At 45.8% G+C, this 26986-nt stretch overlaps 1 protein-coding gene across 4 annotated transcripts in view; it reads right to left on the reverse strand.

Annotated features, from left to right (window-relative positions):
* Window positions 1-26986, reverse strand: part of HCK (HCK proto-oncogene, Src family tyrosine kinase) — a 38747-nt gene that overhangs the window by 8802 nt on the left and 2959 nt on the right. For 3 of the 4 annotated variants that reach the window (XM_037497169.2, XM_037497162.2, XM_037497177.2), the window contains exons 2-10: window positions 15695-15812; window positions 12999-13038; window positions 12580-12676; window positions 11694-11792; window positions 7325-7428; window positions 6073-6222; window positions 5660-5812; window positions 4108-4287; window positions 3320-3396 (exon numbers count right to left, since the gene is read on the reverse strand). In XM_037497169.2, the coding sequence (XP_037353066.1) occupies window positions 3320-3396; window positions 4108-4287; window positions 5660-5812; window positions 6073-6222; window positions 7325-7428; window positions 11694-11792; window positions 12580-12676; window positions 12999-13038; window positions 15695-15811 (1017 nt within the window). In that variant the 5' untranslated portion in view covers window position 15812. The remainder of the gene's footprint in view (window positions 1-3319; window positions 3397-4107; window positions 4288-5659; window positions 5813-6072; window positions 6223-7324; window positions 7429-11693; window positions 11793-12579; window positions 12677-12998; window positions 13039-15694; window positions 15813-26986) is intronic. The other variant, XM_037497184.2, reaches the window with a different exon arrangement.

Raw genomic sequence — 26986 nt, forward strand, 5'->3', positions numbered from 1 at the left:
ATTTATTCTGTATGAGATACTCAACAAGCTTAAACAGCATTTGTTTACTTGAATAGCTTTCTATTTGGCAGAGAGCAGGCACTAAAGCTGCTGGTTACCATCTCCTAGTACTTGCCGGCAGACACACATGCGCACTTATTGCACAGGAGCAATGTGCAATAGGGCAGTTGTATGGACCCTTGTTAGACAGTAATGCAGAATGGCTCGGGGTAGCCCCAGTGCTGTGATCTCAAGCAATCTCCTTCATCCCTCTGGCCTCACTTTTCTTCTCTATAAAAGGGGAACAACTGGCCCTCCTTCCAAGGGGTCATATGAGGATTAATCTTTTAAGCCTACAATCAGGGTTTAGAACAGTGTCTGGCCTAAGTATTCACTTCAATGGTGGTTATTAACACTCCTGTGGAGGAAAGTGGCCCTCAGAATGGACAGCAACTAGCTCAGAGCTCACACACAGCAGAGCTGGCATCAAAACTAAAACTCCATGTGACTCCCAAGCCCACAGGCTTACAAGGCATCGCTCTCAAGTTCTTGACAGCTGAGGGAATAAGGGATAAACTCACTAGGCTCAGCGTTGTTCTAAAAATTGGGGGTTGATGAAGTGGTGAGTTTTCATGACCGTCAAGTGGGCTACCAGGATGGATGTTGGGCATTGGGTTTGGATTTGCTTCTGAGAGTATCAGGGAATCACAGATTCAGAGCTAGAAGGCCTGTTGGGAGATCCCAGGCCCCAGCTCTTCAAACTGAAGCCTACTCAGACCTCAAGGTGAAAGTGAGTAGCAAAAGGGAGATCACATAGGGCTCCCCTCAGTTAGAGCAGCTCTGTTTTGACCTATTTAAAAATATTCTGCTGCTACATAATATTCATTTGATCACCAGTTAGGGCTTAAAAAAAATGGTTCTCGAACTTAAAAATTACAGACAGGGCGTCCCCGGTGGTGCAGCGGTTGAGCGCTAGATTGCGAAGCTGCCCGCAGCCTCTGCGGCGCCGGTTCGATCCCCGGCTGCTCCCCGGCTACCAGAGGAGGGTCCCACATGGCGCACAGACCTCTCCTGCCGCCCGCTGCTCCCCTCAGCAGTGTCCTTCAGTCCTTCTGCCTGCTCTGCTCCCCACTCTGGCTCTGGTGAATTCTCTCACCCTCCTGCGCTTCTGATTGTACCCAGTGCATGTATAAACAAAACAAACAAACAAACAAACAAATAAATAAATAAAAACATGCCTCTATAAAATAAATAAATAAATAAAATTAAAAAAAAAATTACAGACATGGTCTAATTCCTTCAGCCTTCATGACAGAAGAGACAGAGACCCAGAGTGGGGCTGAAGCCATAGTTAGTCACTGGTGGAGCTGGGACACCCTCCCACTGCACCAACCGGCCTCTCTGGGAATGGAGGGGAAGCCCAGGCCCCCAAGTTGGCTCCGTCCTGTGCCTAGAATCTGAGTCTGCCTCTGCTCCTGGATACACAGGGCCTGGCACCTCTTTCCCATCTGTGAAATGGGGAGAATGGCTGTTTGCTCCAGTGTGTGACTCTCAGCCGAGCAAAGTTTCTGCCAGTTTGATGGTTGAACTTAGCTACAGGCCCGGCCATTGTTTCCCCAAGGAACAGGGTCCATTGATTTCCATATACCTTTAGCACTGTAGGCTCAGAAAAATAGAGGTTTTTATTGTACCTCTGCCTTCCACCCCCAGGATTTGCATACTCAAATAAGCTCTGCCTTTGGCATCTACAGTAGGCCTAGCCCTAGGCCCAGGGCAGACAGAGATCCCTTAACCATACCCCCTTCTTCCTTACTGGCCACTTAGCACCTGCTGACCAGACACAGTTCTTTAGTTTCCCCCTTTTGGCACAGGCTATTTCTTTGATCTAGAAAACCCATCCTCTTCATTTGCCGAACTTCTGCTTATCTTCAGGGCTCAGCATAGAGATCACTTCCTCTGGGAAGTGTTCTCTGATTGCTCCTGGACCAGGCTAACTGCCCTAGCTATACACTCCCATAGCACCCTGTCCTTCCCTGGAGAGGGTGAGGGAAGACAGATGTAAAAAGCACTCAGACTGGGAGTCAGAGGAGATTCAGAAGAGGGAAGATGAGAATAAAAATGGGATTTTAAGAAGTGTTTCTGTGACTTGTGTATGTCATTTACTTTACTGGATGCTGCATTCTTTTGACGCTGAGTCAGAGCCACTTGGGTCACAAATCTCTAACAGATTCAGTTGTTAAACATCTGTCATCCCATGAAGAACAGCAGTATTTTCCATTTTGCTGTATTCCCCTAAACTAGCACGGTTGCTGAGACAAGCTACTGAGCCTTGCTGGGTCTGTTTCCTCATCTGTACTTAGTTTTTCTATGCCTCAAATTCCTCTATAAAATCTGATGACAATGATCTACCTGTGACAGCAGGTCACACCTACTGGGATTCAGGCCCTTGCGCAGTCCCCACCTACACTGACTCTGGGCTAGGTCAGGTGACTTGCCTTGGCCTGTGGGACATTAGCAAGCAGAGGCCTCCTAATTTCTCGGCCTGTAGGGCTTGGTCCCTCTTATCCCCAAGCTGTAAAGAAGCTCAGTTGGTTTATTGAGCATGACAGGCCACACGGGGAGAGACTCCAGAGGATGAGCCACCATCTAGGACAGTCTAGCTTCTGGCAAGCTCTCAACAGGACGCAACCACCTAAGTAACTCATTTTCACCAGGTGAAGCAGAAGGACCACCCAGCCAACCCCAGTCAACTTACAGAATCATAAGAGATAATAAATTGTTCATTCAAGCCACCAAGCTTTGGGGTGGTTTGTTACATAAGAATAAATAACAAAGATCCGCTCTGTGAGGCTGACGTGAGGACTAATGAGTCAGCACACGTGAGGTCATACAAAGACTACACTTTTAGGGCCTCCCTGGTGGCGCAGAGGTTGAGCGCTGGGTTGCGTAGCTGCCTGCAGTCTCTGCGGCGCCAGTTTGATCCCCGGCTGCTCCCTGGCCACCGGAGGAGGATCCCACATGGCGCAGACCTCTCCTGCCGCCCGCTGCTCCCCTCAGCAGTGTACTTCGGTCCCTCTGCCTGCTCTGCTCCCCGCTCTGGTTCTGGTGAATTCTCTCACCCTCCCGCGCTTCTGATTATACCCAGTGCTTGTATAAATAAATAAATAAATAAATCTTTTTTTTTTTTTTTTTTTTTTTTAAAAAAAAGACTGCACTTTTATACTGAGTAGTTAGTAAACGTTAGCCATTGTCATGAGGAGAGCAAGTGGCCAATAAATTCGTGTTGGATAAATAACTGAATTCCTTGGCCCTGCTCCCAACCTCCCCACTAGACTCTCACCTGGGCTGAGAAGTCGATGAGCTTGGGCAAGGGCTGCTTGCTGCCTTCTTCGCTTTTCAGAAAGTCCAGCAGGCTTCCTGTGGGAGGGGGAGGGGCCACATGGATTTCTCTCGTTTCTTAAGAACAGGGTTTTTGCGGTAATGGATTTAAATAAAAATGTTTACTTACTACTCTGGGTGTTTGAGAAATAGATTTGGGCTTTTGCAAAATGACTTTGGAGTTGGTAGACTGGATATTTGAGACAGCCTCTGAGCCTGGATTTATTTATAATACAGCACAATTGTGTATTTAGAAAATGAAAAATGTTTTGGGATTTCAAATTACACTCTATGAGGCCATGTGAGATGTTTCTGTTCATTGAAAAATAGGCAGGGAAAGAACAGGGTGGTCAAACATGGCCAGAAGCCCCCTGAGGAATCCTGGATTGTGGTCGGTGGGGTGAGGGCAGCAGGCAGGAGGCTTTGCTGACCCTTTCCCAGGACATCTGTGGAGAAGGTGACTGATGTGGGGATAGTAGCCCTGGGCCTTTAAGGCTCAGAGCTGCTTCTCCCACCCACCCTTGGGGTTCTGGCCCCACTCCTCTCTCCCGTAGTCCTGTATGCTCCCCTTCTCCTTTACATGATTTCACCCCACAAACCAGAAGAGCTGGGTGGTTGCAAGAGCTCACTGAGTACTTGTCAGAAGAGCTCCTGGTTACACTGAGGGCAAGACCCACTCAGAGTCACCTCTGAGTCTGCAACTGACCAGTGTGAGCTACAGCCTGCACCCCCAGCCTCTGGGTCAGGCACCTTTGGCCATGAACTCCGTGATGATGTAGATGGGCTCCTCCGTGACCACTGCATGCAGCTTTACCAGCTTGTCGTGCTGCAGAGTTTTCATCAGATTGGCCTCTGCCAGGAAGGCCTCCACTGACATGCTCCCTGGCTTCATCGTTTTCACGGCCACCTTGGTGTGCTTGTTATAGGTGGCTGGAGAGGAACAGGGAGTAGGAAAGGTTATCAGAAGCCGCTGGTCTCCCCCCATGGCCCTGGAAGATCCAGCTAAAGATCTGTCTCCTTAGAAGGGTTCATCTCAGTCTAGAGAGGGAAGGGGAGTTGTGAGCTTTAGCCTCAGACAGATGTTATCTGGAAGATCAGTTCACAGCTTCCCAGCTGTGTGCACTTAGGCAAGTCATGTAACCTCTCTGAACTGTGACCCCTCACCTTCTAAGTGGAAATGATCCACATTGTCCTTGAAGGTCTATTGTAGTGATTAAAGAAGAACCTGAAAACATCAGATTCTCTCTCTCTTTCTCTCTCTCACACACACACAACCTTTGCTTTTTCACTCAACACACACATACTCCACTCCTGCTTTATCATGTCCATCTTGTAAATCTTATAATTGTTCATATTTCCATTTTGCCTTGGCTACTAGGAAGCTCTGAATTAGACTCGAGGTCTTCCTGCAGTAAGTCAAGAGCCTGATATATTTTTTGTTTTTAAACCTCATTATTCAGATAGTTCTTACCTTCCTTTCCATATTTTCTCTGCTATACTTTCTTATTCTTATGAAAGCCTGGCACACAGCAGGCTCTCAATAAATGTAGTTGAAATATGTGGATTTAAAACTTATTTTATCTGGCTGAATTGTTTGCAATTCTATAAGCTGCCTTCCTTCCCATTTGAAACATGGTGGAGTTTTAACATAACGGGGTGCACCAGGCACTGGGCCAGGTAATGGGAACCCTACAACTCAGCAAAGTAGCCATCATCATCATTGGGACCAACAGGCTGCTCAGAAGTTTCCAAAGTGGCGTACTGGTTAATTTGAGTTGAAGGCAATTGAAAAACAGCAGATCCAAGGATGACATTTTGCTCAATTACCTATCTCCATTAAAAAAAGGAAATAAAGCATCTCTGCAGTGGTCCTGGAGGTAAGAGACAGACTTATCACCCCAGACTAGGGCTTGCAAGCTCTGTTTTCCATGTAGGTAGTGCAAGCTGAATTTCCCTACTCTTAGTTTCATCATCCTAGAAGGCCCCTGGTTGTGTCAATCCCCAACTGGTGGGCTGGCCCAGCTCCTTGAGAGGGAGGGGATATCTCATCCCAGATGCTCATCCCAGGAGGAAGTTTGACACCAGTGGGCCTGCTCTCAAAGGCAAATCAGTGTTTGCTTGGCAGACAATTTGGTTTGCTATCAGAGGAATGACTCCTTTATGGTTATTATTCAAACCCCACTTCTGCCCTCTTGGCCTGCATTCCCACTTGGATGCAGGCTATTCCAGGAAGCAGAGGCTTCTCTTTTCCCTCCCTCCCTTCTCCCCTCCCTGCCTCTTCCCTCTGGCTCTGGGTCCTTACCCATCCAGACTTCCCCAAACTGCCCAGCTCCAAGTTTCTTCTCCAGTTTAAGGGATTCCCGGGGGATCTCCCAGGCATCTTTCTCCCACGGCTTCTGAGGCTTGGAGGACACGCAGGGGACTGTCAGTTTCTGGCAGAGTCCATCACTTCCCTCTGGAACAGAGTCTCCAGTCAGTTGAGGGCAGCCAGCTCCGAGCTGGCTAGAGACTTGAGACTTCCCCTCAGACGCCTCTCTGCCTGGTCAACTGATGGGGCCAATATTCCAAAGGGCTGCCACCATCAGGGACATTCTCAAGAGAGCAGAGCACTCTGGGATACCACTCTGTCTTCTTTCTCAACCAGTTTCAGGAGAACCCAGGATTCCCCAGAGCCAGGCCCACCCAGGTTGGGATGTGGCCCTGGGCAGGACTCACTCTTGTAGTGGGCCACCAGCTCCTGCAGGGTGCTGAAGGTGCTCCGTGGGGAAATGTAGAAGCCCCCACTGTCCAGGGTCCGGATCTTGTAATGTTTCACCGCGTCCCTGTGCTGGGGGTCGTAGTCTCGCACGGACAGAGAGTAGCTCCCTGGATTGGCCAGAAAGAAAGCACTCAGGGATGGGACCTCAGAGGTCTTTAGCCTCATTTCAGCAGCCTGACCCCCAGGAAAGGCCACCGCTGGCACTGTCCGGGCACCTGGGCGCTGGAGTACGAGGGTGAGGCTGGAGTCAGGCTGCTGGGTTCTCATCCAGGCACCTCCATATCTAGCTGGAACAAATGACTATATCACCTCTCTGTGCCTCAGTTTCCTCATTTGTAACATGGTAATAGTCATCATACTGCTCTACCTCATCACATTGCTTAATGATTAAAAGAAGCAATACTTATAAAGTACTCAGGAGAGAAGCACTCATAAATGCTGGCTTCCATCACCTCATTGCCTGTCTATCTGTGTCTATCTATCTATCTATCTATCTATCTATCTATCTATCTATCTATCTATCTATCTATCATCATCATCATCTATCTAACATGGTCAAAAGGGATTTTGCAGATGTGATCTGTTAAGGATCTGGAAATCAGAATATCCTGGATTATCCAGGTGGAACTAATGTAATCACAAAGGTGCTTATAAGAGGGGTAAGAAAGTGGGAAGTCAGCAGCAGGGGTAATAAAGTGTGGAGATGGATACAGGAGGTGGGAGAGATGTGAGTGAGGGCCATGAGCCCAGGGACGCTGGTGGGCTCTAGAAGCTCAGAGACAAAGGAAATAGATTCTTTGCTGAAGACTCCTGAAGGAACCAACCTTGCTGACACTAATTTGAGCCCAGTGAAACTGTTTTCAGACTTTATCTTGTTTTAAGTCACTAAAAGTGTGGTAATTGTTCCAGTGGCAATAAGAACCTAATGCACAGGACCTCACATAGAGCAGAAACACATGGTCGTGCAGTCCACAATCACAGTTCTGTCATGTTTTTAACCTAAATCTGCAACAATGGGACTGAGGAAGCCCCCAAATCAGGTTTGGGTGAAGGGCAGGAGAAGATCTGGCAGCCATGGTGGGCTGCTGGAGTTTTTCAGCTTCCTCCAGGGCATCTGGAGAGGGAGGGGGTTGTGCCAGTCACCCTGGGGCACCCTTGCAGGGTGGGGGGTGTGAGATGGGGGTAGGGGTCAGGGGAGGGCTGGGTCACCTTTGGTGGTCTCGCTGTCCCGGATCATGAAGGAGCCCAGCACATTGCCAGGGGCCAGGAGGTGGCGCTCTGCATCCTTCCGGCTGATGCCTTTGAAGAACCACCTGGTGGGAAGGGGTGGGGGTGGCATGTGAACGCGTGGTGAGTGGTCCTGTCCCACTCACTTTGGATACCTGGGGCTGGTTTCCTGTGGCATCAATGTTCCTCAAAGATGCTTTTGGAGAAAACAACCATTCCTTTGATATTTCTATCTTTGAAAATGAGATTTGTTGTACATTAAATAAGTTAATTATAGTTTAAGCCAAAGCATCTGAGCAGGGGATCTGGTGGTGGCCTTGCATATGCTCACTTGCTGTAGATAGTATTTGCATATTTTAGTCATCCATAGGCCCAAGGAGGCCCCAACTAGGAAGCAACCTAAACTTACCACCACCAGCCTTTTACATGAATCACATCACATCAGAATCAATGGACATGTATTTTTTACCTAATGCAAGTATATAATGCATTAAATGTATTTATGCATATATGTGTGTGTGTGTGTGTGTGTGTGTGTGTATATATATATATATATATATATATATATAGTCTCATAATTACTCAAAATCTAGGGTTGGAGAGTTTGCATTCTCCACCACTCACCACATGCCCAACTGAGCATGCTCATCCGGTGTGAGGAGGAAGCAGTGTCTTTCTGCTGGCTGCAGAAATTTACAGATCTGTATATACAATATTTTGTCCTGCAAACTCCACCCTTTTTGGAGGGAGGGATAAGTTTTCCTCCTTGTTCTCTAAATAGGAAAATCTGGTAATACTTCAGTTAGGAAGACATAAGAAATAGTGTCCCAGAAATGCAAATCACACTTGTAAAAGAAAACAAATTTCATCCAAGGGTAGAGAGGAAAAGAAAACGGGAAAGCCTATGAATGTTTAGACTGTTCTTTATTCCCACTGTAAATCACAGCAATATGTTCAGTGAAACTGCAACTGGCCATCATTTTACCAGGCCAACAGGCATTTTATCAGGTGTGACTCCAGTATGCTGAAATGGAAATTAATGCATTTTGGGGAACTTTCTTTAAGAAAAGCAGTGCTGCATTACAAATACCAAATGCCTGTGGGTCATTCCAGCCTCACCCAATGTGATGGATAAAGTGATGGACAGAAACAAGGTGGAAAGATACAGCAGTTATAACCAATTGTGGTCAAAATCTTACTTTTGCAAATTTCATAAGAACACAACCTCTCAGTGAGTCCCAGGGCAAGTCAGGGTTCAGTAGGCAGCTTCAGGAACAGTGCAGGCAGGGGCTTCGGGAGAATTAAAGAGGCTTCTGAGATAAGGGCAGAGAAATTCAGGAGGGCTAATGAGGGCAGTAAATTTTAAAGCTAAAATTTGAGGCTAATTGGGACAGTAAATTTTAGGAGACCTTGGACAGGGAAGGTAAAAAGAGAAACTCTAAGATAAGAGCTGGGAAAATGGGCACATCTTCCTGGAGGAGTACAGCCACTGGGGGGAAGAGCCAATCACAAAATAGGATTAGATTTTAGAATAGAGGGGAAAATGGTTTAAATATCCCTATACACAGGCCCACAATGGCTTCCTTGCCCCTCCCAATGACACTTTCTTCCTTTAAATAAATTTTACTTTCTTAAACAAAGTTTGTTTCTCTCTGCTTACTTATCTAAAATGTCTGCAAATTCCTTTTTATGACTTTGTGGGACAAGAACCTGTGGTGGTTCAAGGGCTAAATTAACAGTGCATACCAGCTTCATCAGGATCTTGGAGCCTGGACTTCATTAACTTCAGAGACAAATATAAAGCTGGCAAGAATTTCTGAGCTAAAATATGAAATTTCAGATAATTTTATACTTGGATCCATATCCTTGGGCCTTTCTTTCTCCCTGAGTGTTTATTCTGGTGGAAAAGGTCAAGCAACAACAGCCAAACCCATTCCCACCCTTCCTAGAGTGAGGAGTACTTTATGTGCTATGACTGGAAAGCCCCAGAATGGAGGTCAGCAGGACTTAAACCTGCCATAAAACTGCTGTGTGACTTTGAGCAAGTCACTTTCCCTCTCAGGGCATCTGTTCCTCTGATATCAACTGGGGATAAAAACAGTTAATAATCATGGCGTTCTTATGATCTATCCAACAACTATAAAGTTGTCTTTGTTACCCAAAATGAAGAAATCGAGGGTCAGAGAGTAACTAACTTGCCTGGTGTCACAGGTGAGAAGCGGTGGGGGCAGGATTCAAATCCATCTACCCTAGAGCCCAAGTTCTTCACCATATCTCCCTGCCCAGCTTACTAACTGCAATTCATTCTGTAAAGTGGTTCTTGCATGAGAAGTATCCCCCAAGGTTAAAGACCACGCAGTAAGAACCATGTCCCTGGCAATTCCACCCTAGGAAGCTGTCCCACAGATCTAGCAGGAAGACATAACATATACACTAGGAGATTCACGGCAGCTGGAGACTGGAAGCCACTTTAGTGACCACTGATGGGGCAGGGGGCTTCTATGTGATGGACATTTCACAGCTAAAAAAGAAGGATGCTGTCTAGGAGATCTGGACAAAAGGTATAGAACAGTATGTGTAAAAAAATGGGGAGATGTGTATACTTTCTTATAAGATTACAAAGCACTCGGGAGCACTCACAAGAAACTGGGGAGGGGAGCTAGCTTCTGCAGAGGGGAAGTGGCCTGCTTCTGCAGAGGGGAAGTGGCTGGTTGGGGTCTGGGTGAGAGAAAGACTTTGCACTCTTTATTCTATATCTTTTGGGATCATTTACACTTTAAACATTTGAAAGTATTGCCTATTTCAAGGTAGGGGAGGAAGTTAGATTCCATCCCTGTGAATCCTGTGCCTCTTCCTCCTCCCCAGAGGAGCCCCAGGGGGGCTCCTGTTACCAGTTTCTTGATGCAGAGACAAGAAACCTGGGAGGCCACTGCAAGACTGACCCTTGTATTTGAGTTTGCAGGACAAAATTGTTGCTGGTTGCTGGTTCTCAAGATAGGTCCCTGGACTATCAGCATCAGCCTTACCCTAAAACTTGGCAGTAACACATTTGGGGAGTAGGGCCCAGCCTTGGGGTGATGCCGAAGTGCTCACATTTGAGATTTACCCAGTTAGGTTTTTGTTTGCAAATTATAATGTAAGGTACAGTTGCCTGCCCCTGCCTTTTCCTTTAGCAATTGTGTTGCCTTTGAGGAGTAATATTAGCCTAAGCTGCTGCTAGGGGAGGAATAGGGATTCTGTCATGCTGAGGCCCGAGTCGGGGAGCAGCTGAGTGACCCCCCACCAGCATGTAGGGTATTTGGGGGGAGGTCCAGGACAGAAGGGTAGGCAGGGAGAGAGGGGGCTTCTTTACCACCATATGAGGGGAGATTCCACAGTGTAGAGAAGTTTCATGTGCACTAAGAAGGGGATGACTTCAAGGTGGGCAATTTCCAAACATTTTAATTTGTAACGGGCAAGCATCCCAACATACCATCCAGGCAGAGGGAGGAGGCAGAGGAGAGAAAACCATGGGTACTGTCATTTTTCAACATTTTGACTGGTTCTGAATTGGCTCTATTGCCAGCCTAGAAGTCATCTTTTTAGTTGTCAGTCTCAGCCACCACACTGTGAACTTCTCCAGAGAGGAACACTAGCTGAGTCATCCGGTCCCCTAGGAATGGGACGGGGGTGGGGGGGCAGTGGGTGTTCCACAAGTGTCTGTGGATGATGGGATGGGTGGATGGATGAAGTATAACTGTTTATGTTTTCAGACTCAAGCTTGACAAGAGGAAGAACCTGCAGCCAATGAAGGGGTGCTCCTTGAAGGGAAGGGGTATGTCTTATTCATTCTTGCAGCCTCCTGCCTGGCACGGGACTTGGTGAGGAACAGGAACATATTTGTTTTATGAAATCAATGAGGGATGATTGGCAGGTGTGGGCTGGCTCACCTCCCAGAAGACCCTCCTTGGCACAACCATATAGTTATGAATATGAACACACATAATAATATGAACACATATTATTGAGCACCTGCTGCAGGCCTGTCTGTGCCTCGGATGCAGTTGTGGACAGACAAGATGCCTGCCCCATGTGCCCACATCCTAAGTGCAGGGGTGGGGGGGGCAGGGGAGGCAATGAGCATGTGAATAACCAAAGAAACAAGATCATTTTTGCTAGTGAGAGGTGTTTAGAAGGGTCGTCCTATATGATTCCATTGAGTGAGTCAGAGGAGACCCACTACCCATCAAACAAATAGCCCTAGGAAGAGTGTGCCAGGCAAGGGAGAGAGTGAGTGCAAAGGCCCTAAGGCAGGAAGAAGGCTGGTTTTACTCAGGCTTCCTTCTGGAAGGCAAGAAAATGGAATACTTACTCTTCTGTCTCCAGAGAGTTAACACGTGCAACATAGTTGCTTGGGATGTAGCCCTCTTGCCGGGTGGCCAGGGATTGAGCCTTCCACCACTCCCCGGACCTGAGGGATAAGACAGAGCAAAAGGGTCAGGGGGCAGAAGGAGTCCCCTTGCCCCCCCCCCCCACCGGCCATGACCCTGAATACCTCCCAACTCCAAGGAACCAGTAGGGTGAGGATCAGGAACACAACTGTACTGGCTCCAGCATGCACCCCATAATTAGAACAGAGATCTTAACAACAGTCTCCACTATGCATCAGAGGTTCTAGAATCAGGCCCTGTCCCTGCATTAAGAGCCCGCAGTCCTTTGCTCTGGACTTGGCCTTAGTAGTAGCCATATTCAAGGTGGGGCCCTGTGCCCATGGCAGACTCACAGTGAGTCCGCTGGACCAGAGTCAGAGATAGTGGGCTCAGAGTCTGACCAAGCATAACCACCCCCATTTTAAGGCCCCAGCACATACTGGACACCTCACTGTGGGAGGTTGGAGATGGAGCTCAGGGATCAGAACTGCAAACTCTACAGGTTCTAGTCCACAGGTAAGCCTGTAGCTTAGTCACCAGAGCCCAAGGAAGGCTTCCCTGGCAACACTTCTACCTGTGCATCCTGCCTGGCCATGCACCACCAGTAAGTGCATCTTCACTGGCCGTGTACCATCAGTAAGTGCACAGGCCCCTTTGTTATGGCTTTCACCCGGGTTAACAGCAGCCCTCCCTCCCCTAGAATCAGGTTCTTATTAGTCATTTATACCCTAGCATAAGATAGTCTATCAAGTCCTTTACTAAAGCACAAAAGAGAATATATTTGGAGAATAAAGTAGGCTTTCTTAGGGGGAGTGGGTGGGGACTTACTCCTCCAGGACTACCATCTGATCCCCCTTCTGGAAACTGAGGTCTTCATGGTGAATAGCTTCATAATCATATAGGGCGACCACGATGTCCTCAGAACCTAGGGGGAGAGAGACACGTGGGAGGGAGAGGCTTTATCTGCCTACATCTACACACTGGGAGTGCCCCATCCCAGCACCCAGCCCCAGAAGTGCTGACATGTCTGTAAACATCTGGCCATGCTGGCCTCCATCCTTGTTCTTAAAGCTAACAGTGTTTTATTCATGTCACTAGACAGTGTTACAGAAACGCAATAACCTGTACGAAGTACTCTGGGGGGATTTTCAAAGGCAGTTTTGACTTTTTGGGATTTTTACCTCAAGCTCTAACCTAATCCTCCACATAACACAAGGCTCCACTGCGCATGTTTGCCAGATACTTACCCTCTGGGGACCCTGGTGAGCTGCCGCTACTATTAGGCCCCTGTGGGGGAGAAATGGAGAAAGGGATGAATCTGATAGTGTGTGGTACCTCAAAAGGTCTGTGTTGAATGGATATCCAAGAGCATTTCATCATAGCCCTGTGTGTCATGGGAAGAGGCCCAGAGAAGGTTTGGGCTGTGCCTGAGGTCACACAGCATACCAGGGGCACAGCCAGGCCAAGAATCCAGGTTTCTTGAGTAATAGGCTCTGCCCTCAGCCTTGGATATCATGGGGAATGCTGGTTTGTCCTCCTTGACATACAGTGAGGGGACTGAGCCACATCTGGGTTTTCCAAGGTATGTATGAAGAAACCCTGGAGCTTCCAATATTCCCACGAATAAAGGTTCTGTTAGTATGCGAAAGAGCTGACAAGTGCATCTAAAGGGGAAATGACATCTAAAAAAGGCACCCCAAACAGTTCTTATAGGAGGGGGGGACAAACTTCATTCCTGACACAACTAGACCTCAAAGATATATTGTTGAGTGAAGAAAGCTGTTTCTTCAGCATTATAAATATAATAGATTCAGATAAAATGCATACACACCTCCCAAACACCTTCTGTGGACACATACTATGTGTCAGTGTAAATTCATGGGAACTGAATTTACCAATTCACCAAACTGACAATAGTTGATACCTCTGGGAAGGGTACACTGGTCAGAAGAAGCTCTATCTTTCCCTGTAATTTGTGGTTATTTTCAAGGAAAATCACATATATAAGTGAAGCACTAATTTAAAGAAACAGTTTTGAGAAACCCTGAGAAGTACATCCTTTTGGAGAGAGTCACAAAATCCATTACAAAGATTCATAAAGGGCCCCCACAGGGAAGGAGCCTAGTGTTTCTCAAGCAAATTTGACCTGGGAACTTTCTCTAAGGAATCTCATTAATTTACTGCAGAACTAATACCCTATAAGAGAGAACAATGAATGACTGACAGTGACATCCCTTAAAACTGGTGAAGAAAACTCTTAACATCTATCTGGTGACAAGTTAGAGGGAACATGAGAACCTGGAGCCCTGGCCATGGAAAGGCCCCAGGGTCATGCAGTTCAAGAAGAGGCAGACCAGGGCATGATTTCGGGTTTAGGATATTAGCTTAGTTACCAATGTGAGAAATTCATGTAATCTCAGGTTGTATTAATAGAGGTCATGTGTCAGAGGGAGGAAGGTGACTCTTCTACTATTTTCCCATTTCTAGAATGATTCCTGCTCTAGGCATCATATCTGGAGAATGGCAAGCAGGATGGAGAAAGGTCAGGAATCCAGGTCCTGTGAAAGATGCTTTGGAAGGAATGGGTATGTTGGGATAAGATCTTTGCTTTCAGTCTCTCCAGGCTGTCATGGGACAAAGGGAGTAAATGTGTTAGGAGCAGGGCTTAGGGGTAGGTTTGGGATCAAGGAGTAAGGGCAATTGGATAATAGAACTCTCCTCAACAGAGTAAAAACTTTCTATGCCCTCCTCACCCCCTCCTGGGGAAGGAGTGCACCCCAGCTTCTGCAGGCAATAAGCACAGCCTCTGCTTCACCTGGAGAAGCTCAGTTAAGGGAATGGACTGAAGGACAGCAGAGTATAAAGAACCCCACCCTTGGGCTTAGAAAGACCTGGTTTTCCCACTCACTTCCCGGCTGTGTGACCCCTGGGAGCCATGAGCCCTCTTTGAGCCTTAGCCCACTCTGCTGTAAAGTGGTGTAACTCCTGGCTCACAGCTTCTGGTGAGGATTAATGATGTGGAACTCCTTCATTCAGTGCCTGGGACACAGTAGTTTGACAAATGGTCAGGATGATTATGACTGTTACGGCTGCTCTGAGTTCTGTCATTGCCATTGCTCGAACTGTCACTGTTGACACCACGGTGCTGTTTGGTGCTGCTGCATGACAAGCAGTGCTGGGGGCTGTGAGCTGCCATTACTTCTGCTACTGACACCTCCATGCTCACTGCTCATCATTAGCACGTGTTCCTGCTCCTTCCACCAGCACTTGGAATCTGCACTGCCCAAGTTTGAATCCAGGCGATCCCCCTTACTAACCAAGTGGTTTTTGGAGAGTTATTTGATCTTTGTGACCTACAATAGGAGTCTTAGGAGGATGAAAGGTGCTAGTAACTGCAAAGTGTTTAGGGTAGTGCTTGGTTCATCATCAGCTCTCGGTAAGCACAAGATAAGTAAGTAAATATGTCTACCAGTATCACCACTGCTTGGCTACTTCTTCTATTGGTCCTGTTGCTGATGCCTAGACTCCCACTAGCATTGCTGCTTTGTTACGATGACAATTGTTGTCACAGTTATTGCCAGGAGGTGGAGACCACCATTAAATTACTGTTGGTGCTGCTCTCTGTTCTGGCCTGGTCACTCACTGTTCTCAGCACTGCCTATGCAACCATGGAGGCCTGAGGCTGCCAGGTTCTCTCCCACCTGGTCACTAGAGCCCAGGGTGATGGGCCAAAACTTGGGGGGCAGGGTAAGAAGTGAGGTCCTTGACTCGGGGGCTGGGTGCAGATATATTCTGGAGAGGTAGGGTGCTGTGGGTAACTGCTCAGCCTCATTTCATCCAAACACACCTTGCTCAACTTTGAGAAACCAGGAAGTTAGGACAATTGAGGGGCAGTCCCCTAGCCCCACCCCAGCTGCCAGTCCCTCTGTGCTCCCCAACTCACCCGCTTGCTGGACGACGTGGGATCAGGCACGTACAAGGGACTGTGCGGATTAGCACTGGGAGGTGTTTTCAAGTTATTGCTTCTGTCCGGGAAGAACTTGGACTTCACACACCCCATCCTGTTGCAGAGAGAAGGGAGGTAAGCCCGGAACCCATGAGGTCCACATGGGGGAGTCTTCAAGGCTGGATCTCAAGCCCCCCGGCCCAGTCTGGCTCCCACTGCCTTCCCTGTCTTCCCTCCCTGCCAGCCCCACTCACCCCACCCTGGCCACGCAGAGCTCACTCTGCCCAGGGACCTCTGGTTCCCTCATGTCCAGGTCTGTCACACTCTCACAGAGCCACACATTTCACAGTCATGCAGCTGGGGCCCCTGTGAAGGGGAGTTTACTCAGAAAATAAATCACAAGGATAATTGAAATTCAACAGGGAGAGCTGACAGCACAGAATGGGTTGGTGAGTGCTTCTGGTTCTTGGTCAGAAATCCTGAGTTAACACTTGCCCCTCCCACCTCCCCAGCTCAGCTCCTTATCAGCAATATGGGGTAATAATAAAACCTACTGGCAGGTATTGGAAGAGGGAAAGCATGTGTGGTAGTAAATACTCTGTATGGAGTCAGGCTCCAGGCGACTGGTTAAGTAAAATCATACTGTTATGTATAATAAATTACCATTTTATATTAAATGACGAAGATGAGGTCACATAACAATCTAGCTAAATAATAATCAAGGCATCCTATCCTTTGTATCAATTTAAAATTGCCTTATAACAACTTTCTCCTCTCTCTCCTCTCTTCTTTCCCTTCTTTCTCACATGGATTTGTTTGGTCATCATTCATTCATTTACTGAACATTTTTACCACAAATGAGACAAGTTTATGTCCTTATGGAGCTCGCAATGGAGAAGAATGGGGGCCACAGACAATTAACAAGTTAAATTCAGTCAGTGGAAAGTGTGGGACAATGAAAGAGAATGTGATAGGGAGCAACTATACGGGGTCTTTTTAGACAGGGGGGCTAGGGGAGGCCCCTGAGATGATGTTGACCTGGGCCCTGAATGACACAAAGGAGCCAATCAGGTAACACTCTGAGGGAGCAGTGTTCCGGGCAGAGAGAAGAGCAAGTGCAAAGGTCCTGAGGTTGGAATGTGCTTGGGGAGAACAAGGCACTGAAAGGCAACCAGCATGACTGGAGATCACAAGCAAAGGCGAGGATGGTATGTGACAAGGCCGCCACACTCTTGTGAAGAATCTGGATTTGATTCAAAGGATGATGGGAAATCATGGCAAGGTGTAGGCAGGAGAATGAAAGGATTCAGTCAGCACTTTCAGTAATTCCACTGACTTCTCTGTGGGATGGAATGCATGGAGAAGGGCAGGGAACCCTGTATATTGCAGTGGCCAGGCCTGAGCAGGTGGTGGTCTGGCCCCACGGTGGTGGCTACTGGGAAAGTAAGAAGTGAAAAGATTCGAGGGATAGTTTGGAGGTAGAGCTGACAGACTTTGCTGCTGGATTAATAAAATTTAAGATGCTTAAAACATGTCTACCTAACTAGAGTCAAAACTTAATTATAAAAGCAGAAGAATTGTTTCATTTCTTTCTCAAAATGTGTACACATATTTGCTGAGAAGACAGGCTGGGCCCTGTCACATAAGGAAGTGATTGCTTTCCTCATTTCTGCAGAATTACAATTTTCTTCTAAAAGCAGTTAGAACTCAGTTACACTTATCTTGTTAACATAAATATGTGTTTGTAGTTTAAGAAAAAAAACCTTGCATTCCTAGATTTAGGGGAGTTATTTTAAAAAAATGCTTGTTTTTATTCACAAGGATGTTTTTGTCCTGGTGGGAACTGGGAACAATTTACCACCTCAAACCTGAAGCAGTTTCTTCAAATGAAGTTTCTACTTCATTTGCCTTTTGTGAATAAAATCAGAACTGATTCGGACTCCTGGAGTGCTGGCTTATTAATTTGAAAAATTATTGCAATTAATTAATGCTTTATAATGTACTTGTGTGCATTTAAAATAGAAACACTTCTGTTTGATTTGAGATAAATGTGTATCACCCTTCTGGGAAATAAAGCATACAGTGTAGTTTTGCATGGCATAAAATATTACATTTCATAGATTTTTAGCAACATCAGGGTGTTCTGAGAAAGCCATTGCTGTGTGATGTAAGGCAGTTCTGGCCACCTCTCTGAGCATTTATTACTTTCATTATGAATTTACGTATTCAAGAGAGTCACGGGGCACTGAGGGGTGGTCTCTGAAAGCCTTCTGTTGACTCGGTGCGAGGGAATCTCTGAGAAAGATGGCAGTGTTCATCTGCATGGGGTGGTGGTGAGAATGGAGTTGATAAGTATAAGGGTGCTCACACAGCGTGTTCTCCGGAGGTATTAACCACAACTATTTCTGTTTACCAGCAAATGTGGCACTTCTCTGGAGCATAAAGAACACTTTGCAATTCACTTGGTTTATAAGTGTAGAGATACTGTAACACTTGATAAGTTAATGTTTTAAAATAGGGAATTCCCTATTTTAAATTTTAAATTCCCAATTTTTGCAAAATAAAATGTGAATTTTTTTAAAAAAGTGATATACCAGCAGGAGTCAAATTTGCATAAAATGTGTTTGTTCCTCAGAAAAAGCTCATTTTTATGACCACTAGATCTAGAAATGTATTGAGTCACATTGTAATTTAAAATTTCCTACAGTCATATCTTGAAAGTAAAAATGTAAATTTTATGATATATTTATTTTTCCCAATATGTCAAAATTATTAACACATAGTATAAACATTATCATGAAATACATCTTTTCTTCATACAAAGTCTTCAAATCCTAGTATGGAAAAATTAGAAAATAGGCACTTTCTTTATAGAAGGATTGTTATTATAGATGTAGATGTAGGAAGCTGGAGCCATCCTCATATCATGTAAGAAGGGGATGCCTTTCAGTGACGCCACACAGACGAAAGTAGACTAAGCCATGGAGACAGAGTGATCTCCACAAACACGTCCAAGCGCTCGGATCTAGTTGTGCCTTCAGCTTTTCAACCTCAGAGTTTTTCTAGATCATGAGAAGATACATTCTCAATTTTGCGTAAGTCAGTTTAAGTGTATTTCTGCTACTTGCACCCGTTACAGTCAGGGATGGGGGACATGGGTCATTAGGCAATGTCACTGCTGTGTGAAAGTTATGGAGTGTAATTATACAAACCTGGGTCAGAGTCTGCTGTATACCTAGGCTCCAGGGGATAGTTCTCAGGACCTCTGTGGTATATGTGGTCAACAGTTGACATAAATGTGGTTAAGCAACACCTGTAGTGTTGCTGATGCTTGTATATTCCTGCACTGTAGTTCTTGCTGATGCGTGTATATTCCTGGACCACACTCTAGACTGAACAAACCAGTTTCTGGGGATGAGAGCCTGGAATATGCATTTCTAACAATTCCTCAGGAGGCTCTTAGAGAATATCAAAGGTTGAGGCCCACCACAGTAGTGAGATGAGGGCTGAACTTGGGGTCAGGATGCTTGGGTTTGGATCCTGCTTCTGCCACTGATTGACTAAGTGACCTTGCATGAGTCACTGTCCCTCTTTTTTTTCCTTAAAGATTTATTTATATATACAAGAACTGGGGTACAGGTCAGAGGCACAGGAAGGTGAGAGGATTCACCAGAGACACAGTGGGGAACAGAACAGGCAGACTGACTGAAATACACTGCTGAGGGGAGTAGCGGGTGAGTCAGGAGAGATCTGCTGCACCATGTGGGTAGCTCCGTGGCCGGCCGGGGTTCGAACTCGTGATGCAGAGGCTGTGGATAGCATCATAGGTTGTGTCTTAACCCCTTGCACCACGAGGGAGGCCCTCACTTTCCCTCTTTTAAGTCTCATTGTCTTCCCTATAAAGTAAGAGGTACTTGCTTCTCAGGCTTGGCCTGAGGTCCTGTGCAATACGGATGTGAAAGGCTTTGAAGAAACTCTGAACATACACTTCTACTTGTTTAATGTGGTTAAAAATTAGATTATGAGAACAGAAGTGGCTTCCCAGGCCTCAGGCTAGTTTAAAACTGCTGATCCATGCAGATACTTCTTTAGGTCACTGCAATGTGCTGGAACCTGAAACCTGTTCCTTGACCCCGGAGCTTCTTCAGGCTTTGCATAAGGGAGGGAAATGAGAGCATCAGCCTGGCTGCTTCCCCTGGTCAGCATGCTGGCTGCTGAGGTCGAGAGATAACTCCTGCACCCCCAGAGTGAGGTCCAAGGAACAGAGGCCAGGGCCCTGCCAGAGATGGTTTTCTGGGAGATTTTAGGCTCAAGTTAAGGCTTGTGAGGGTAGGGGTGAGGAACACCTGACCTGGTCCCACCTCTGCCACAAGTTTGCTGTGTGACCTCAGGCAAGTAACAACCTCTCTCAGGTCCCCATTTTTTCCAGATGTGAAGTGAGATGTTGGGTGATAAGTTCTCTGAAGGGGACACTTAGTGTTCTTTCTTGTGTAGCCTCTTCACCCCCTTCTTTTGAAAATAGCTTCCCATTGTTCCTTTATAAATCACCTCTCCCCCATTCATGGACCAAGGGAGACTAGGCTTCAACTCCTGGCTATTAGGGTGGGCTGTAACTAAGTCTGGTCAATCAGAGTTCAAGTAACAGAAGAAGGGATGGGCCTGTGATTTAGTCCTGATCAATAAGCATCATCTATTTGGTTGGAAAAGAGACTCATGGCTGTGGAGAAGAGTAAGAAATGTGGAAACAAATTTCCTTGACTGAAGCCAATGTGCTGGTGGACACTTCAATAACCTCCCTCTTCTGTTTGAGCCAGTATAAGTTGGATTTCTGCCCCCTTAAGACTCAAAGAGTTCTGCCAGTGCAGAGGAAATTCTTACAAGGGATTACAATTCACATTCAAGTGTAAATAACTTAAGGCAAAGGCTTCCTAAATAGCAAGCTTGGATAGAAGGTACTAGACTTATTAGAGTAGGTGAGGGTATGTGGCATATAGGCCTATGAAGCTGCTGGCACTGAAACCATGGCTGGGAAGCACCTGGCATGTATTATGCCTGCCAGACATTTGTGGAGCGAACGTACAGTGTTTAGCCCTCTACAGGCCTACTGTACTTGGCAGAGGTCAGCAGTTTCAGAATTTTCAGATGGAAAAATTGAGGTCCATAGCAGAGAAGATCTCCAGGTAATCAGTGGCAGGTAGAACTAGGAAACAGCTCTCTTGCATTTCACCCTCCACTGGGGTCAGTACCAAAGGCTGGAGGGGTGGGGGGAAGGGAGGATAAGGAAGCCAAAGAGGAAACTCAGGAGGGCAGTCTGCTGGAGGCCCAGGGCTCAATACTGTCCAGTTAGAGGAACTTTCTTTTCTCGGAACAGCTCAGTCACAGGGGTGGGGGTGGAGGGCATCTTCCCCCATGAAGGGCCAATTTCCTGAGAAGTTTCCAGGGGTACATAGCCCTATCTAGCTCTCCTTGGAATCCCTAATGGTCTTCTGAATGAACCACCCAAACCCCCACATGACTGTTGCCCTTAATGGATATTTGGGGGAGTCATTCCTTGATTCTTCATCTCTCCCCTTTTCTGAGCCAATCCTTTTTCTGATCAAAGAAATCAAGACCATGACTTATCAAACAGAAAGGGATTTGAGAGACCTTCATTATCCAGGTGGGAGCAACAGTCCCTGAGTGTGGGTGCTCTCACACAACAGCAGAGCAACACGCTGAAGAGGAAGTCAGGGTCTCTGGTCATTTGTCTGACTGAGCCAGCCAGGAAGCTGGCTCTGAGATGCACGTGTTTTAACCTACTTCAAACATGTAGTAAATTCTTAACATGTTTAATATTACCTCTTGGGTCACCTGGCCAGATGCAGAAATCAACAGCAATTGTGATAGGAGGGGGCAGGGAAGTTTAGAAAATATCAGATAGGATTTGAAGTCAGAAAGAGCTGGATTCAAATCCCCATTCTGCTTTACAGATAAGTGAGCCTTTTACAACACAAGCAGGTCATGTCCCTCTCCCCAAAACCTTCCCGGGTTCCTACTGCACTTGGAATAAAAGCCTAAGGTCCCTTACAGGTGACAAGAATTGCATGATCTGGGCTCCCCTCAACCTCACACACCTAGCTCCTGCCAGCCTTTCCTTGATTTTTCCTCTCCATTCCAGCCACACTGGCCTCTTATTATTCCTCAACTCATCAACCATCACTTCCAACCCAGGGCTATTGCACATGCTGATTTCTAGAATGAACTTCACTCATCCAGGTCTCGTCCCAGATCTCACTTTCTCAGAGAGGTCTCCCCTCATTACCCTGGCTAAAATAGGAACACCTACCCCCAACTGCCATTAGTTTCTAGTCCCTTCCCAGCTGTATTCTTCCTGGCTTTTAGCCTCCACTGAATGTGGTGGCCACACGGATGGGCTTCTCAGATGCCCAACTAGAGAGTGTAGACCTGACCAATGGCCCCAGCTGCTGTGCTCTGACGTCCATTACTGTTGCCAATGACTTAGTGTGGCAGAGATACTGAGGGACACCTGTGCCAGGGGAACTCTGACTTTGGCTGAGGGCTCCTTGACAGCCTTGCCAAGCTTTCCTTAGAGCTGCACTGTGATGTAGGACACTCTACCTCCTCTCCCCTCCTTCCCTCCACCCTTTCTTAGTCATTTGGAGTCAGATAAGCCTTGCCACTCCCTCTAATAAATTTCTTGCACATTTAATCTCACTGAGAGTCTGAACTAACACACCTAATATATTATCTATTGATTTGTTTATCATTTGTCTTCCCTAGAAGTTAAGAGATAAGAGGTTGATAACTTGTTTTGTACACCGTTCTGTACAACTAGGACACACAGGTACTCAATATATATTTGTTGAATAACTGAATGAAAATGACTTTAGCTTTCTGGATGGCCGAGCTTTCCTCCAGCTAAACAATAGTTCTGAATGTGTGTTTAAACTGAGAAAGACGGTCTGTGTTTGTTCGTCTCTGCTTGCAGGAAAACAAAGGCTTTCCTTGGCTGGAGCTGAATGGAGGCTGCCCCCTTCAGAAAGGATGGGGTGGCCAATTCACTTCCTAGGCAACTTTTCATTCCAGCCTTCCATGATGCTCCAAGATCAGCTATCCCCAAGTCTGTCCTCCACAAACAGATACCTTAAAACTACGGTAATCCATACTCTGATCCTCTCACAGCTACTTTCTTATAGTTGACAGAGCTTCAGTTTCTTTTCTGTTTTGGAGGGTATAAGTTCTGCTTTTAAAGTTACCTTTTATTACCTAGTAAAACATTAATACATTGTCATGGTTAAAAGTGAGAACATGACAGACAAATCTAAGGTGTCCTTGCATTACTTCCATATAGACCCTCCAGGTGACCGGTTTCTGCATTTCCATACACCTGTACCACGGCGCCTTCACCGTTTCCAAACACTCTCACTGGACTTCCAACTGCCAGCACCTGCATTTCTTTGCCTGAGTCTTCTCTGGCCACTGGTGTCTGCTCTGCCCATGAACTTGGCAAATGGAAGCACTAGAGAAATAATATCTCCCCTCGGAGCAGATCTCCGCCGGTGACAGAAGGGAGTTAAATCTCCCAGTCCCCTACCTCTTGAGCATGCTCACTGGCTCGCAGTCTCCCCGGGAACCCGAGCTCCAGGTGGCCACAGTGGTGACTGGCTTGATCACACACATCTACTTCCTCCCTCCTCTCTCGCTTCATCATTTTCCTACCAGGATTTTCTGGGATGTGCTCCCAAATAAACTACAGTTGTGTGCTGCTTAACCACATTCCTTCAACCAACAGGCTACCCCATTTAGATGATGGTCCCAACAAGCTACCCCATTTAGTGCAGGTAGTAGGTGATCCCATTGAGGTATGCGTAAGTACACCCTGTGATGTTCACACGATGACAGCATTGCCTGATGATACATTTCTTAGACTGTATCCTGTTATTAGTGAGGAATGACTGTAAAAAGTAAACTCATTTAGGACTTCCCTGGTGGCGCTAAGGGTTAAGATGCAACCTATGAAGCTGTCCACAGCCACTGCAGCACGAGTTCAATCCCCAGCCAGAGAGCTACCCACATGGCACAGCAGACCTCTCCTGACTCGCCCACTGCTCCCCTCAGCAGTGTATTTCAGTCAATCTGCCTGTTCTGTTCCCCACTCTGTCTCTGGTGAGTCCTCTCACCCCCCCAAAACCTCTGGCCTGTACCCCAGTACTTGTATGCATAAATGAATAAATTGTTTTTTAAAAAAGTAAACTCATTTGAAATATTTTCTAGAGTCTGCTTCTGGGGACATTCAAACTAAGACATACACCCAAAGGAAATATGTAGTATCATTTTGGGTGTGTTAACACCAAAGGAATTGCATGAATTGTGAGGAATATTCTGCTTATTCTCATTGTTCCCATGATGAAATGGAGACTTAGAAAGTGAACAGGTTTGCCTAATGCATCACAACTTGCCTGCAGCAGCACTAGCACTCAAACTCATGTGTCCTGCACTCTCTCTACTGTCCTTCATTACACTGGCAGAGATGAAGGAGATCTCCGATTCTCTTCACTGCACCTGTGTCTCCTGGGTCATAAGATATAGGGATAATGACAGGAGGTCAGGTGAAGGAACCTGGAGAAATGGGTTGGTGATCAAAGTGCTGTGGGGCTTATTAAAATAGAAGTTAAAAGAGATTGTCTCACTAACTTGCTGTGTGACTTTGGTAAATTACTTACCTCTCTGAGTCTGACATTCTTTTTTATAAAAAAAAAAAGGAGGCTTGTCATGACTGGAAGGCAGGGCTTGAAAACCCAAATGGCTATAGGGGCCCACAAGATCATCCATATGAGGAAAGTGGTCCAGACAAGGCTGGTACAAACTGGACAAGCCAGGAGCCGTCTCCCGGCAGTACCTATTCAGCTTCACCAGTGCTGCCATCAGTGAAAAGCAGAGGAGCATAGCAGTAGGTTCCAGGCCCAGAATTGACAATTTTCCAAATTTTCAAGAGAAGACAGAAATCCACATTGATGTGAGTTCTGGACTTCATATATTAGCAATGAATTTAAAAGAATCACCGTGGGGGCAACCAAAATAGATCTATGGGCTGAAATATCTCAGGGAGAGGGGAGAGGTTGTCCAACATTTGAGCATTCAATTTTTTTAAGGCCCTACTATGTGCCAGGTGCCAGATGTTAGAGATAGTGGTACAAAACTGACTTATCCGTGCTGTCAAGGGATTTATTCCTTAAAAGAGTTTAAAGTCCAAGCCCTGGTCTCCCCTCCAAGCCCTGCTAAATGGTTGGGGTGAGATTAAGAATCATGCTTCCCACACCCACGAGTTTGAATATAATAATAATAGTAATAATTTCTAAAAAGGAAAATAGCAGGCATTGGCAAAGACGCAGAAATCCTCATATATTGTGAGAATGCAAATGGTGGAAAACAGTTTAGAGATTCCTCACGAAGTTAAACATGGAATTACTCTATGACTCTGCAATTCCACGGAAACTGAAAACAGGGGCTCAAGCCAATACGTGCACATATATGTTCCTAGCAGCACTATTCACAATAGCCAAAAAATGAGACAACCCAAATGTCATCTATGCATGAGTGAATAAACAAATCATGGTATATATGCACATATAATAAAAATATCATTCAGCCATAAAAAAGGAGGTACTGCTAAATGCTTTAATGTAGATGAACCTTGAAAATATGTTAGATGAAGGAAGCCAGACACAAAAGGCCATACCTATCGTATGATTTCCTTTCTATGAAATATCCAGAATAAATTAACCTATAGATATGAAAAGATGACTGGCAATTACCAAGAGCTGGGAGGAGGGGAAATGAGTTTCCTTTTAGAAAAGGAAATGAGTATGGAGTTTCCTTTTGGGGTGATGAAAATGTTTTGGAACTACTAAACGTGTTAGTTGCACAAAATTGTGGCTGCATTAAATGCCACTGATTTTTCACTTTAATTTAATGCTTAATTTTATAACAATAGGTGAATTCCACCTCAGAAATATTTTTAAAAATTTTATGCTAAATAAAAGTGCTTTGCTAGGATGGGAAAATAAAGTATGGCACATCCAAACACTGGATTACACAATGCAGCCATCAAAAATTCAAGAACATTGTAATGACATGGAAAAAATGCTTACAATGTAATGTTAAACAAATAAGTAGAATAAATGTTGTATAAATAGCATTTTACTAGTTATGTTAAAAAATGCACTGAAGACTATAGAAATATACTAAAATATTTGTTACCCACATAAAAAAATCATACTTTCATTGCTTGAGTACCTACTAAGTGTCAGGCACAGTGAACAGGTGCAGGGACACCATTACTCTTCTGTAGCAGAGAACGAGATTCCTGCAAGACCAGCCTGGGTCTAGAGAGACTGAGAGGAGTCATCTCTTTTTTCTCACCCGGCTCTCTACCAGGCATAGTCCTCCTCTCATGCAAAAGAAGAGGTCATCTGTGCCCCTCTGGAGAGCATTCAAGCTTCTATTTTTCCCAAGAAACACCTAATCCTGTGGCCAAGGTCACACATTGAACATGGGCCCAGCAGTTTGTTGTAGTGAACACCTGGAACAACCTGAATGGTCATCAACAGACAAGTGAGAAATAAGATGGGGTGGTGACCTACCCACCGAGACACACCAGTTGGAGGGATTGAACTAGACCTCTATTTTTCATCTTGGCCAGATGCTGACAACTTCATGACAAGAAGTTCTTAATGATAATAAGTTAAAGATAAAGGGAAATTGCAAAAGAATCTCACAGATAACATTTATGTAGATTTGTAAAAGAAAACAACATGGTATGTGTTGTTTATACATACATATCTATGTGTGTATATATATAATACACACATATAATACATTTATATAGGCGCAGACTGGAATGACTATAATGTAAGACAGTGGTTGCTTCTGGGGAGGGAAAGACCCAGGACTGGAGGGATGCAAGGTGGGGAGGTTTCAATTATATCTGTTACTTCTAGTAATTTAGTTTTTAAAAAAATCTGAAGCAGGGCCTCCTTGGTGGCGCAATGGGTTAAGACACAACCTATGAAGCTATCCGCAGCCACTGCAGCACAAGTTTGATCCCCAGCTAGGAAGCAACCCACATGGTACAGCAGACCTCTCCTGTCTCGCCCACTGGTCCCCTCAGCAGTGTATTTCAGCCAGTCTGCCTGTTCTGTTCCCTGTTCTGTCTCTGGTGAATCCTCTCATCCCCACACCTCTGGCCTATACCCCAGTTCTTGTATGCATAAATAAATAAATCTTTAA

This window comes from Talpa occidentalis, unplaced genomic scaffold (genome assembly GCF_014898055.3).
Source record: "Talpa occidentalis isolate TD23 unplaced genomic scaffold, MPIMG_talOcc4v2.1 talOcc4.10, whole genome shotgun sequence".
In the NCBI taxonomy this organism is placed as follows: Eukaryota; Metazoa; Chordata; class Mammalia; order Eulipotyphla; family Talpidae; genus Talpa; species Talpa occidentalis.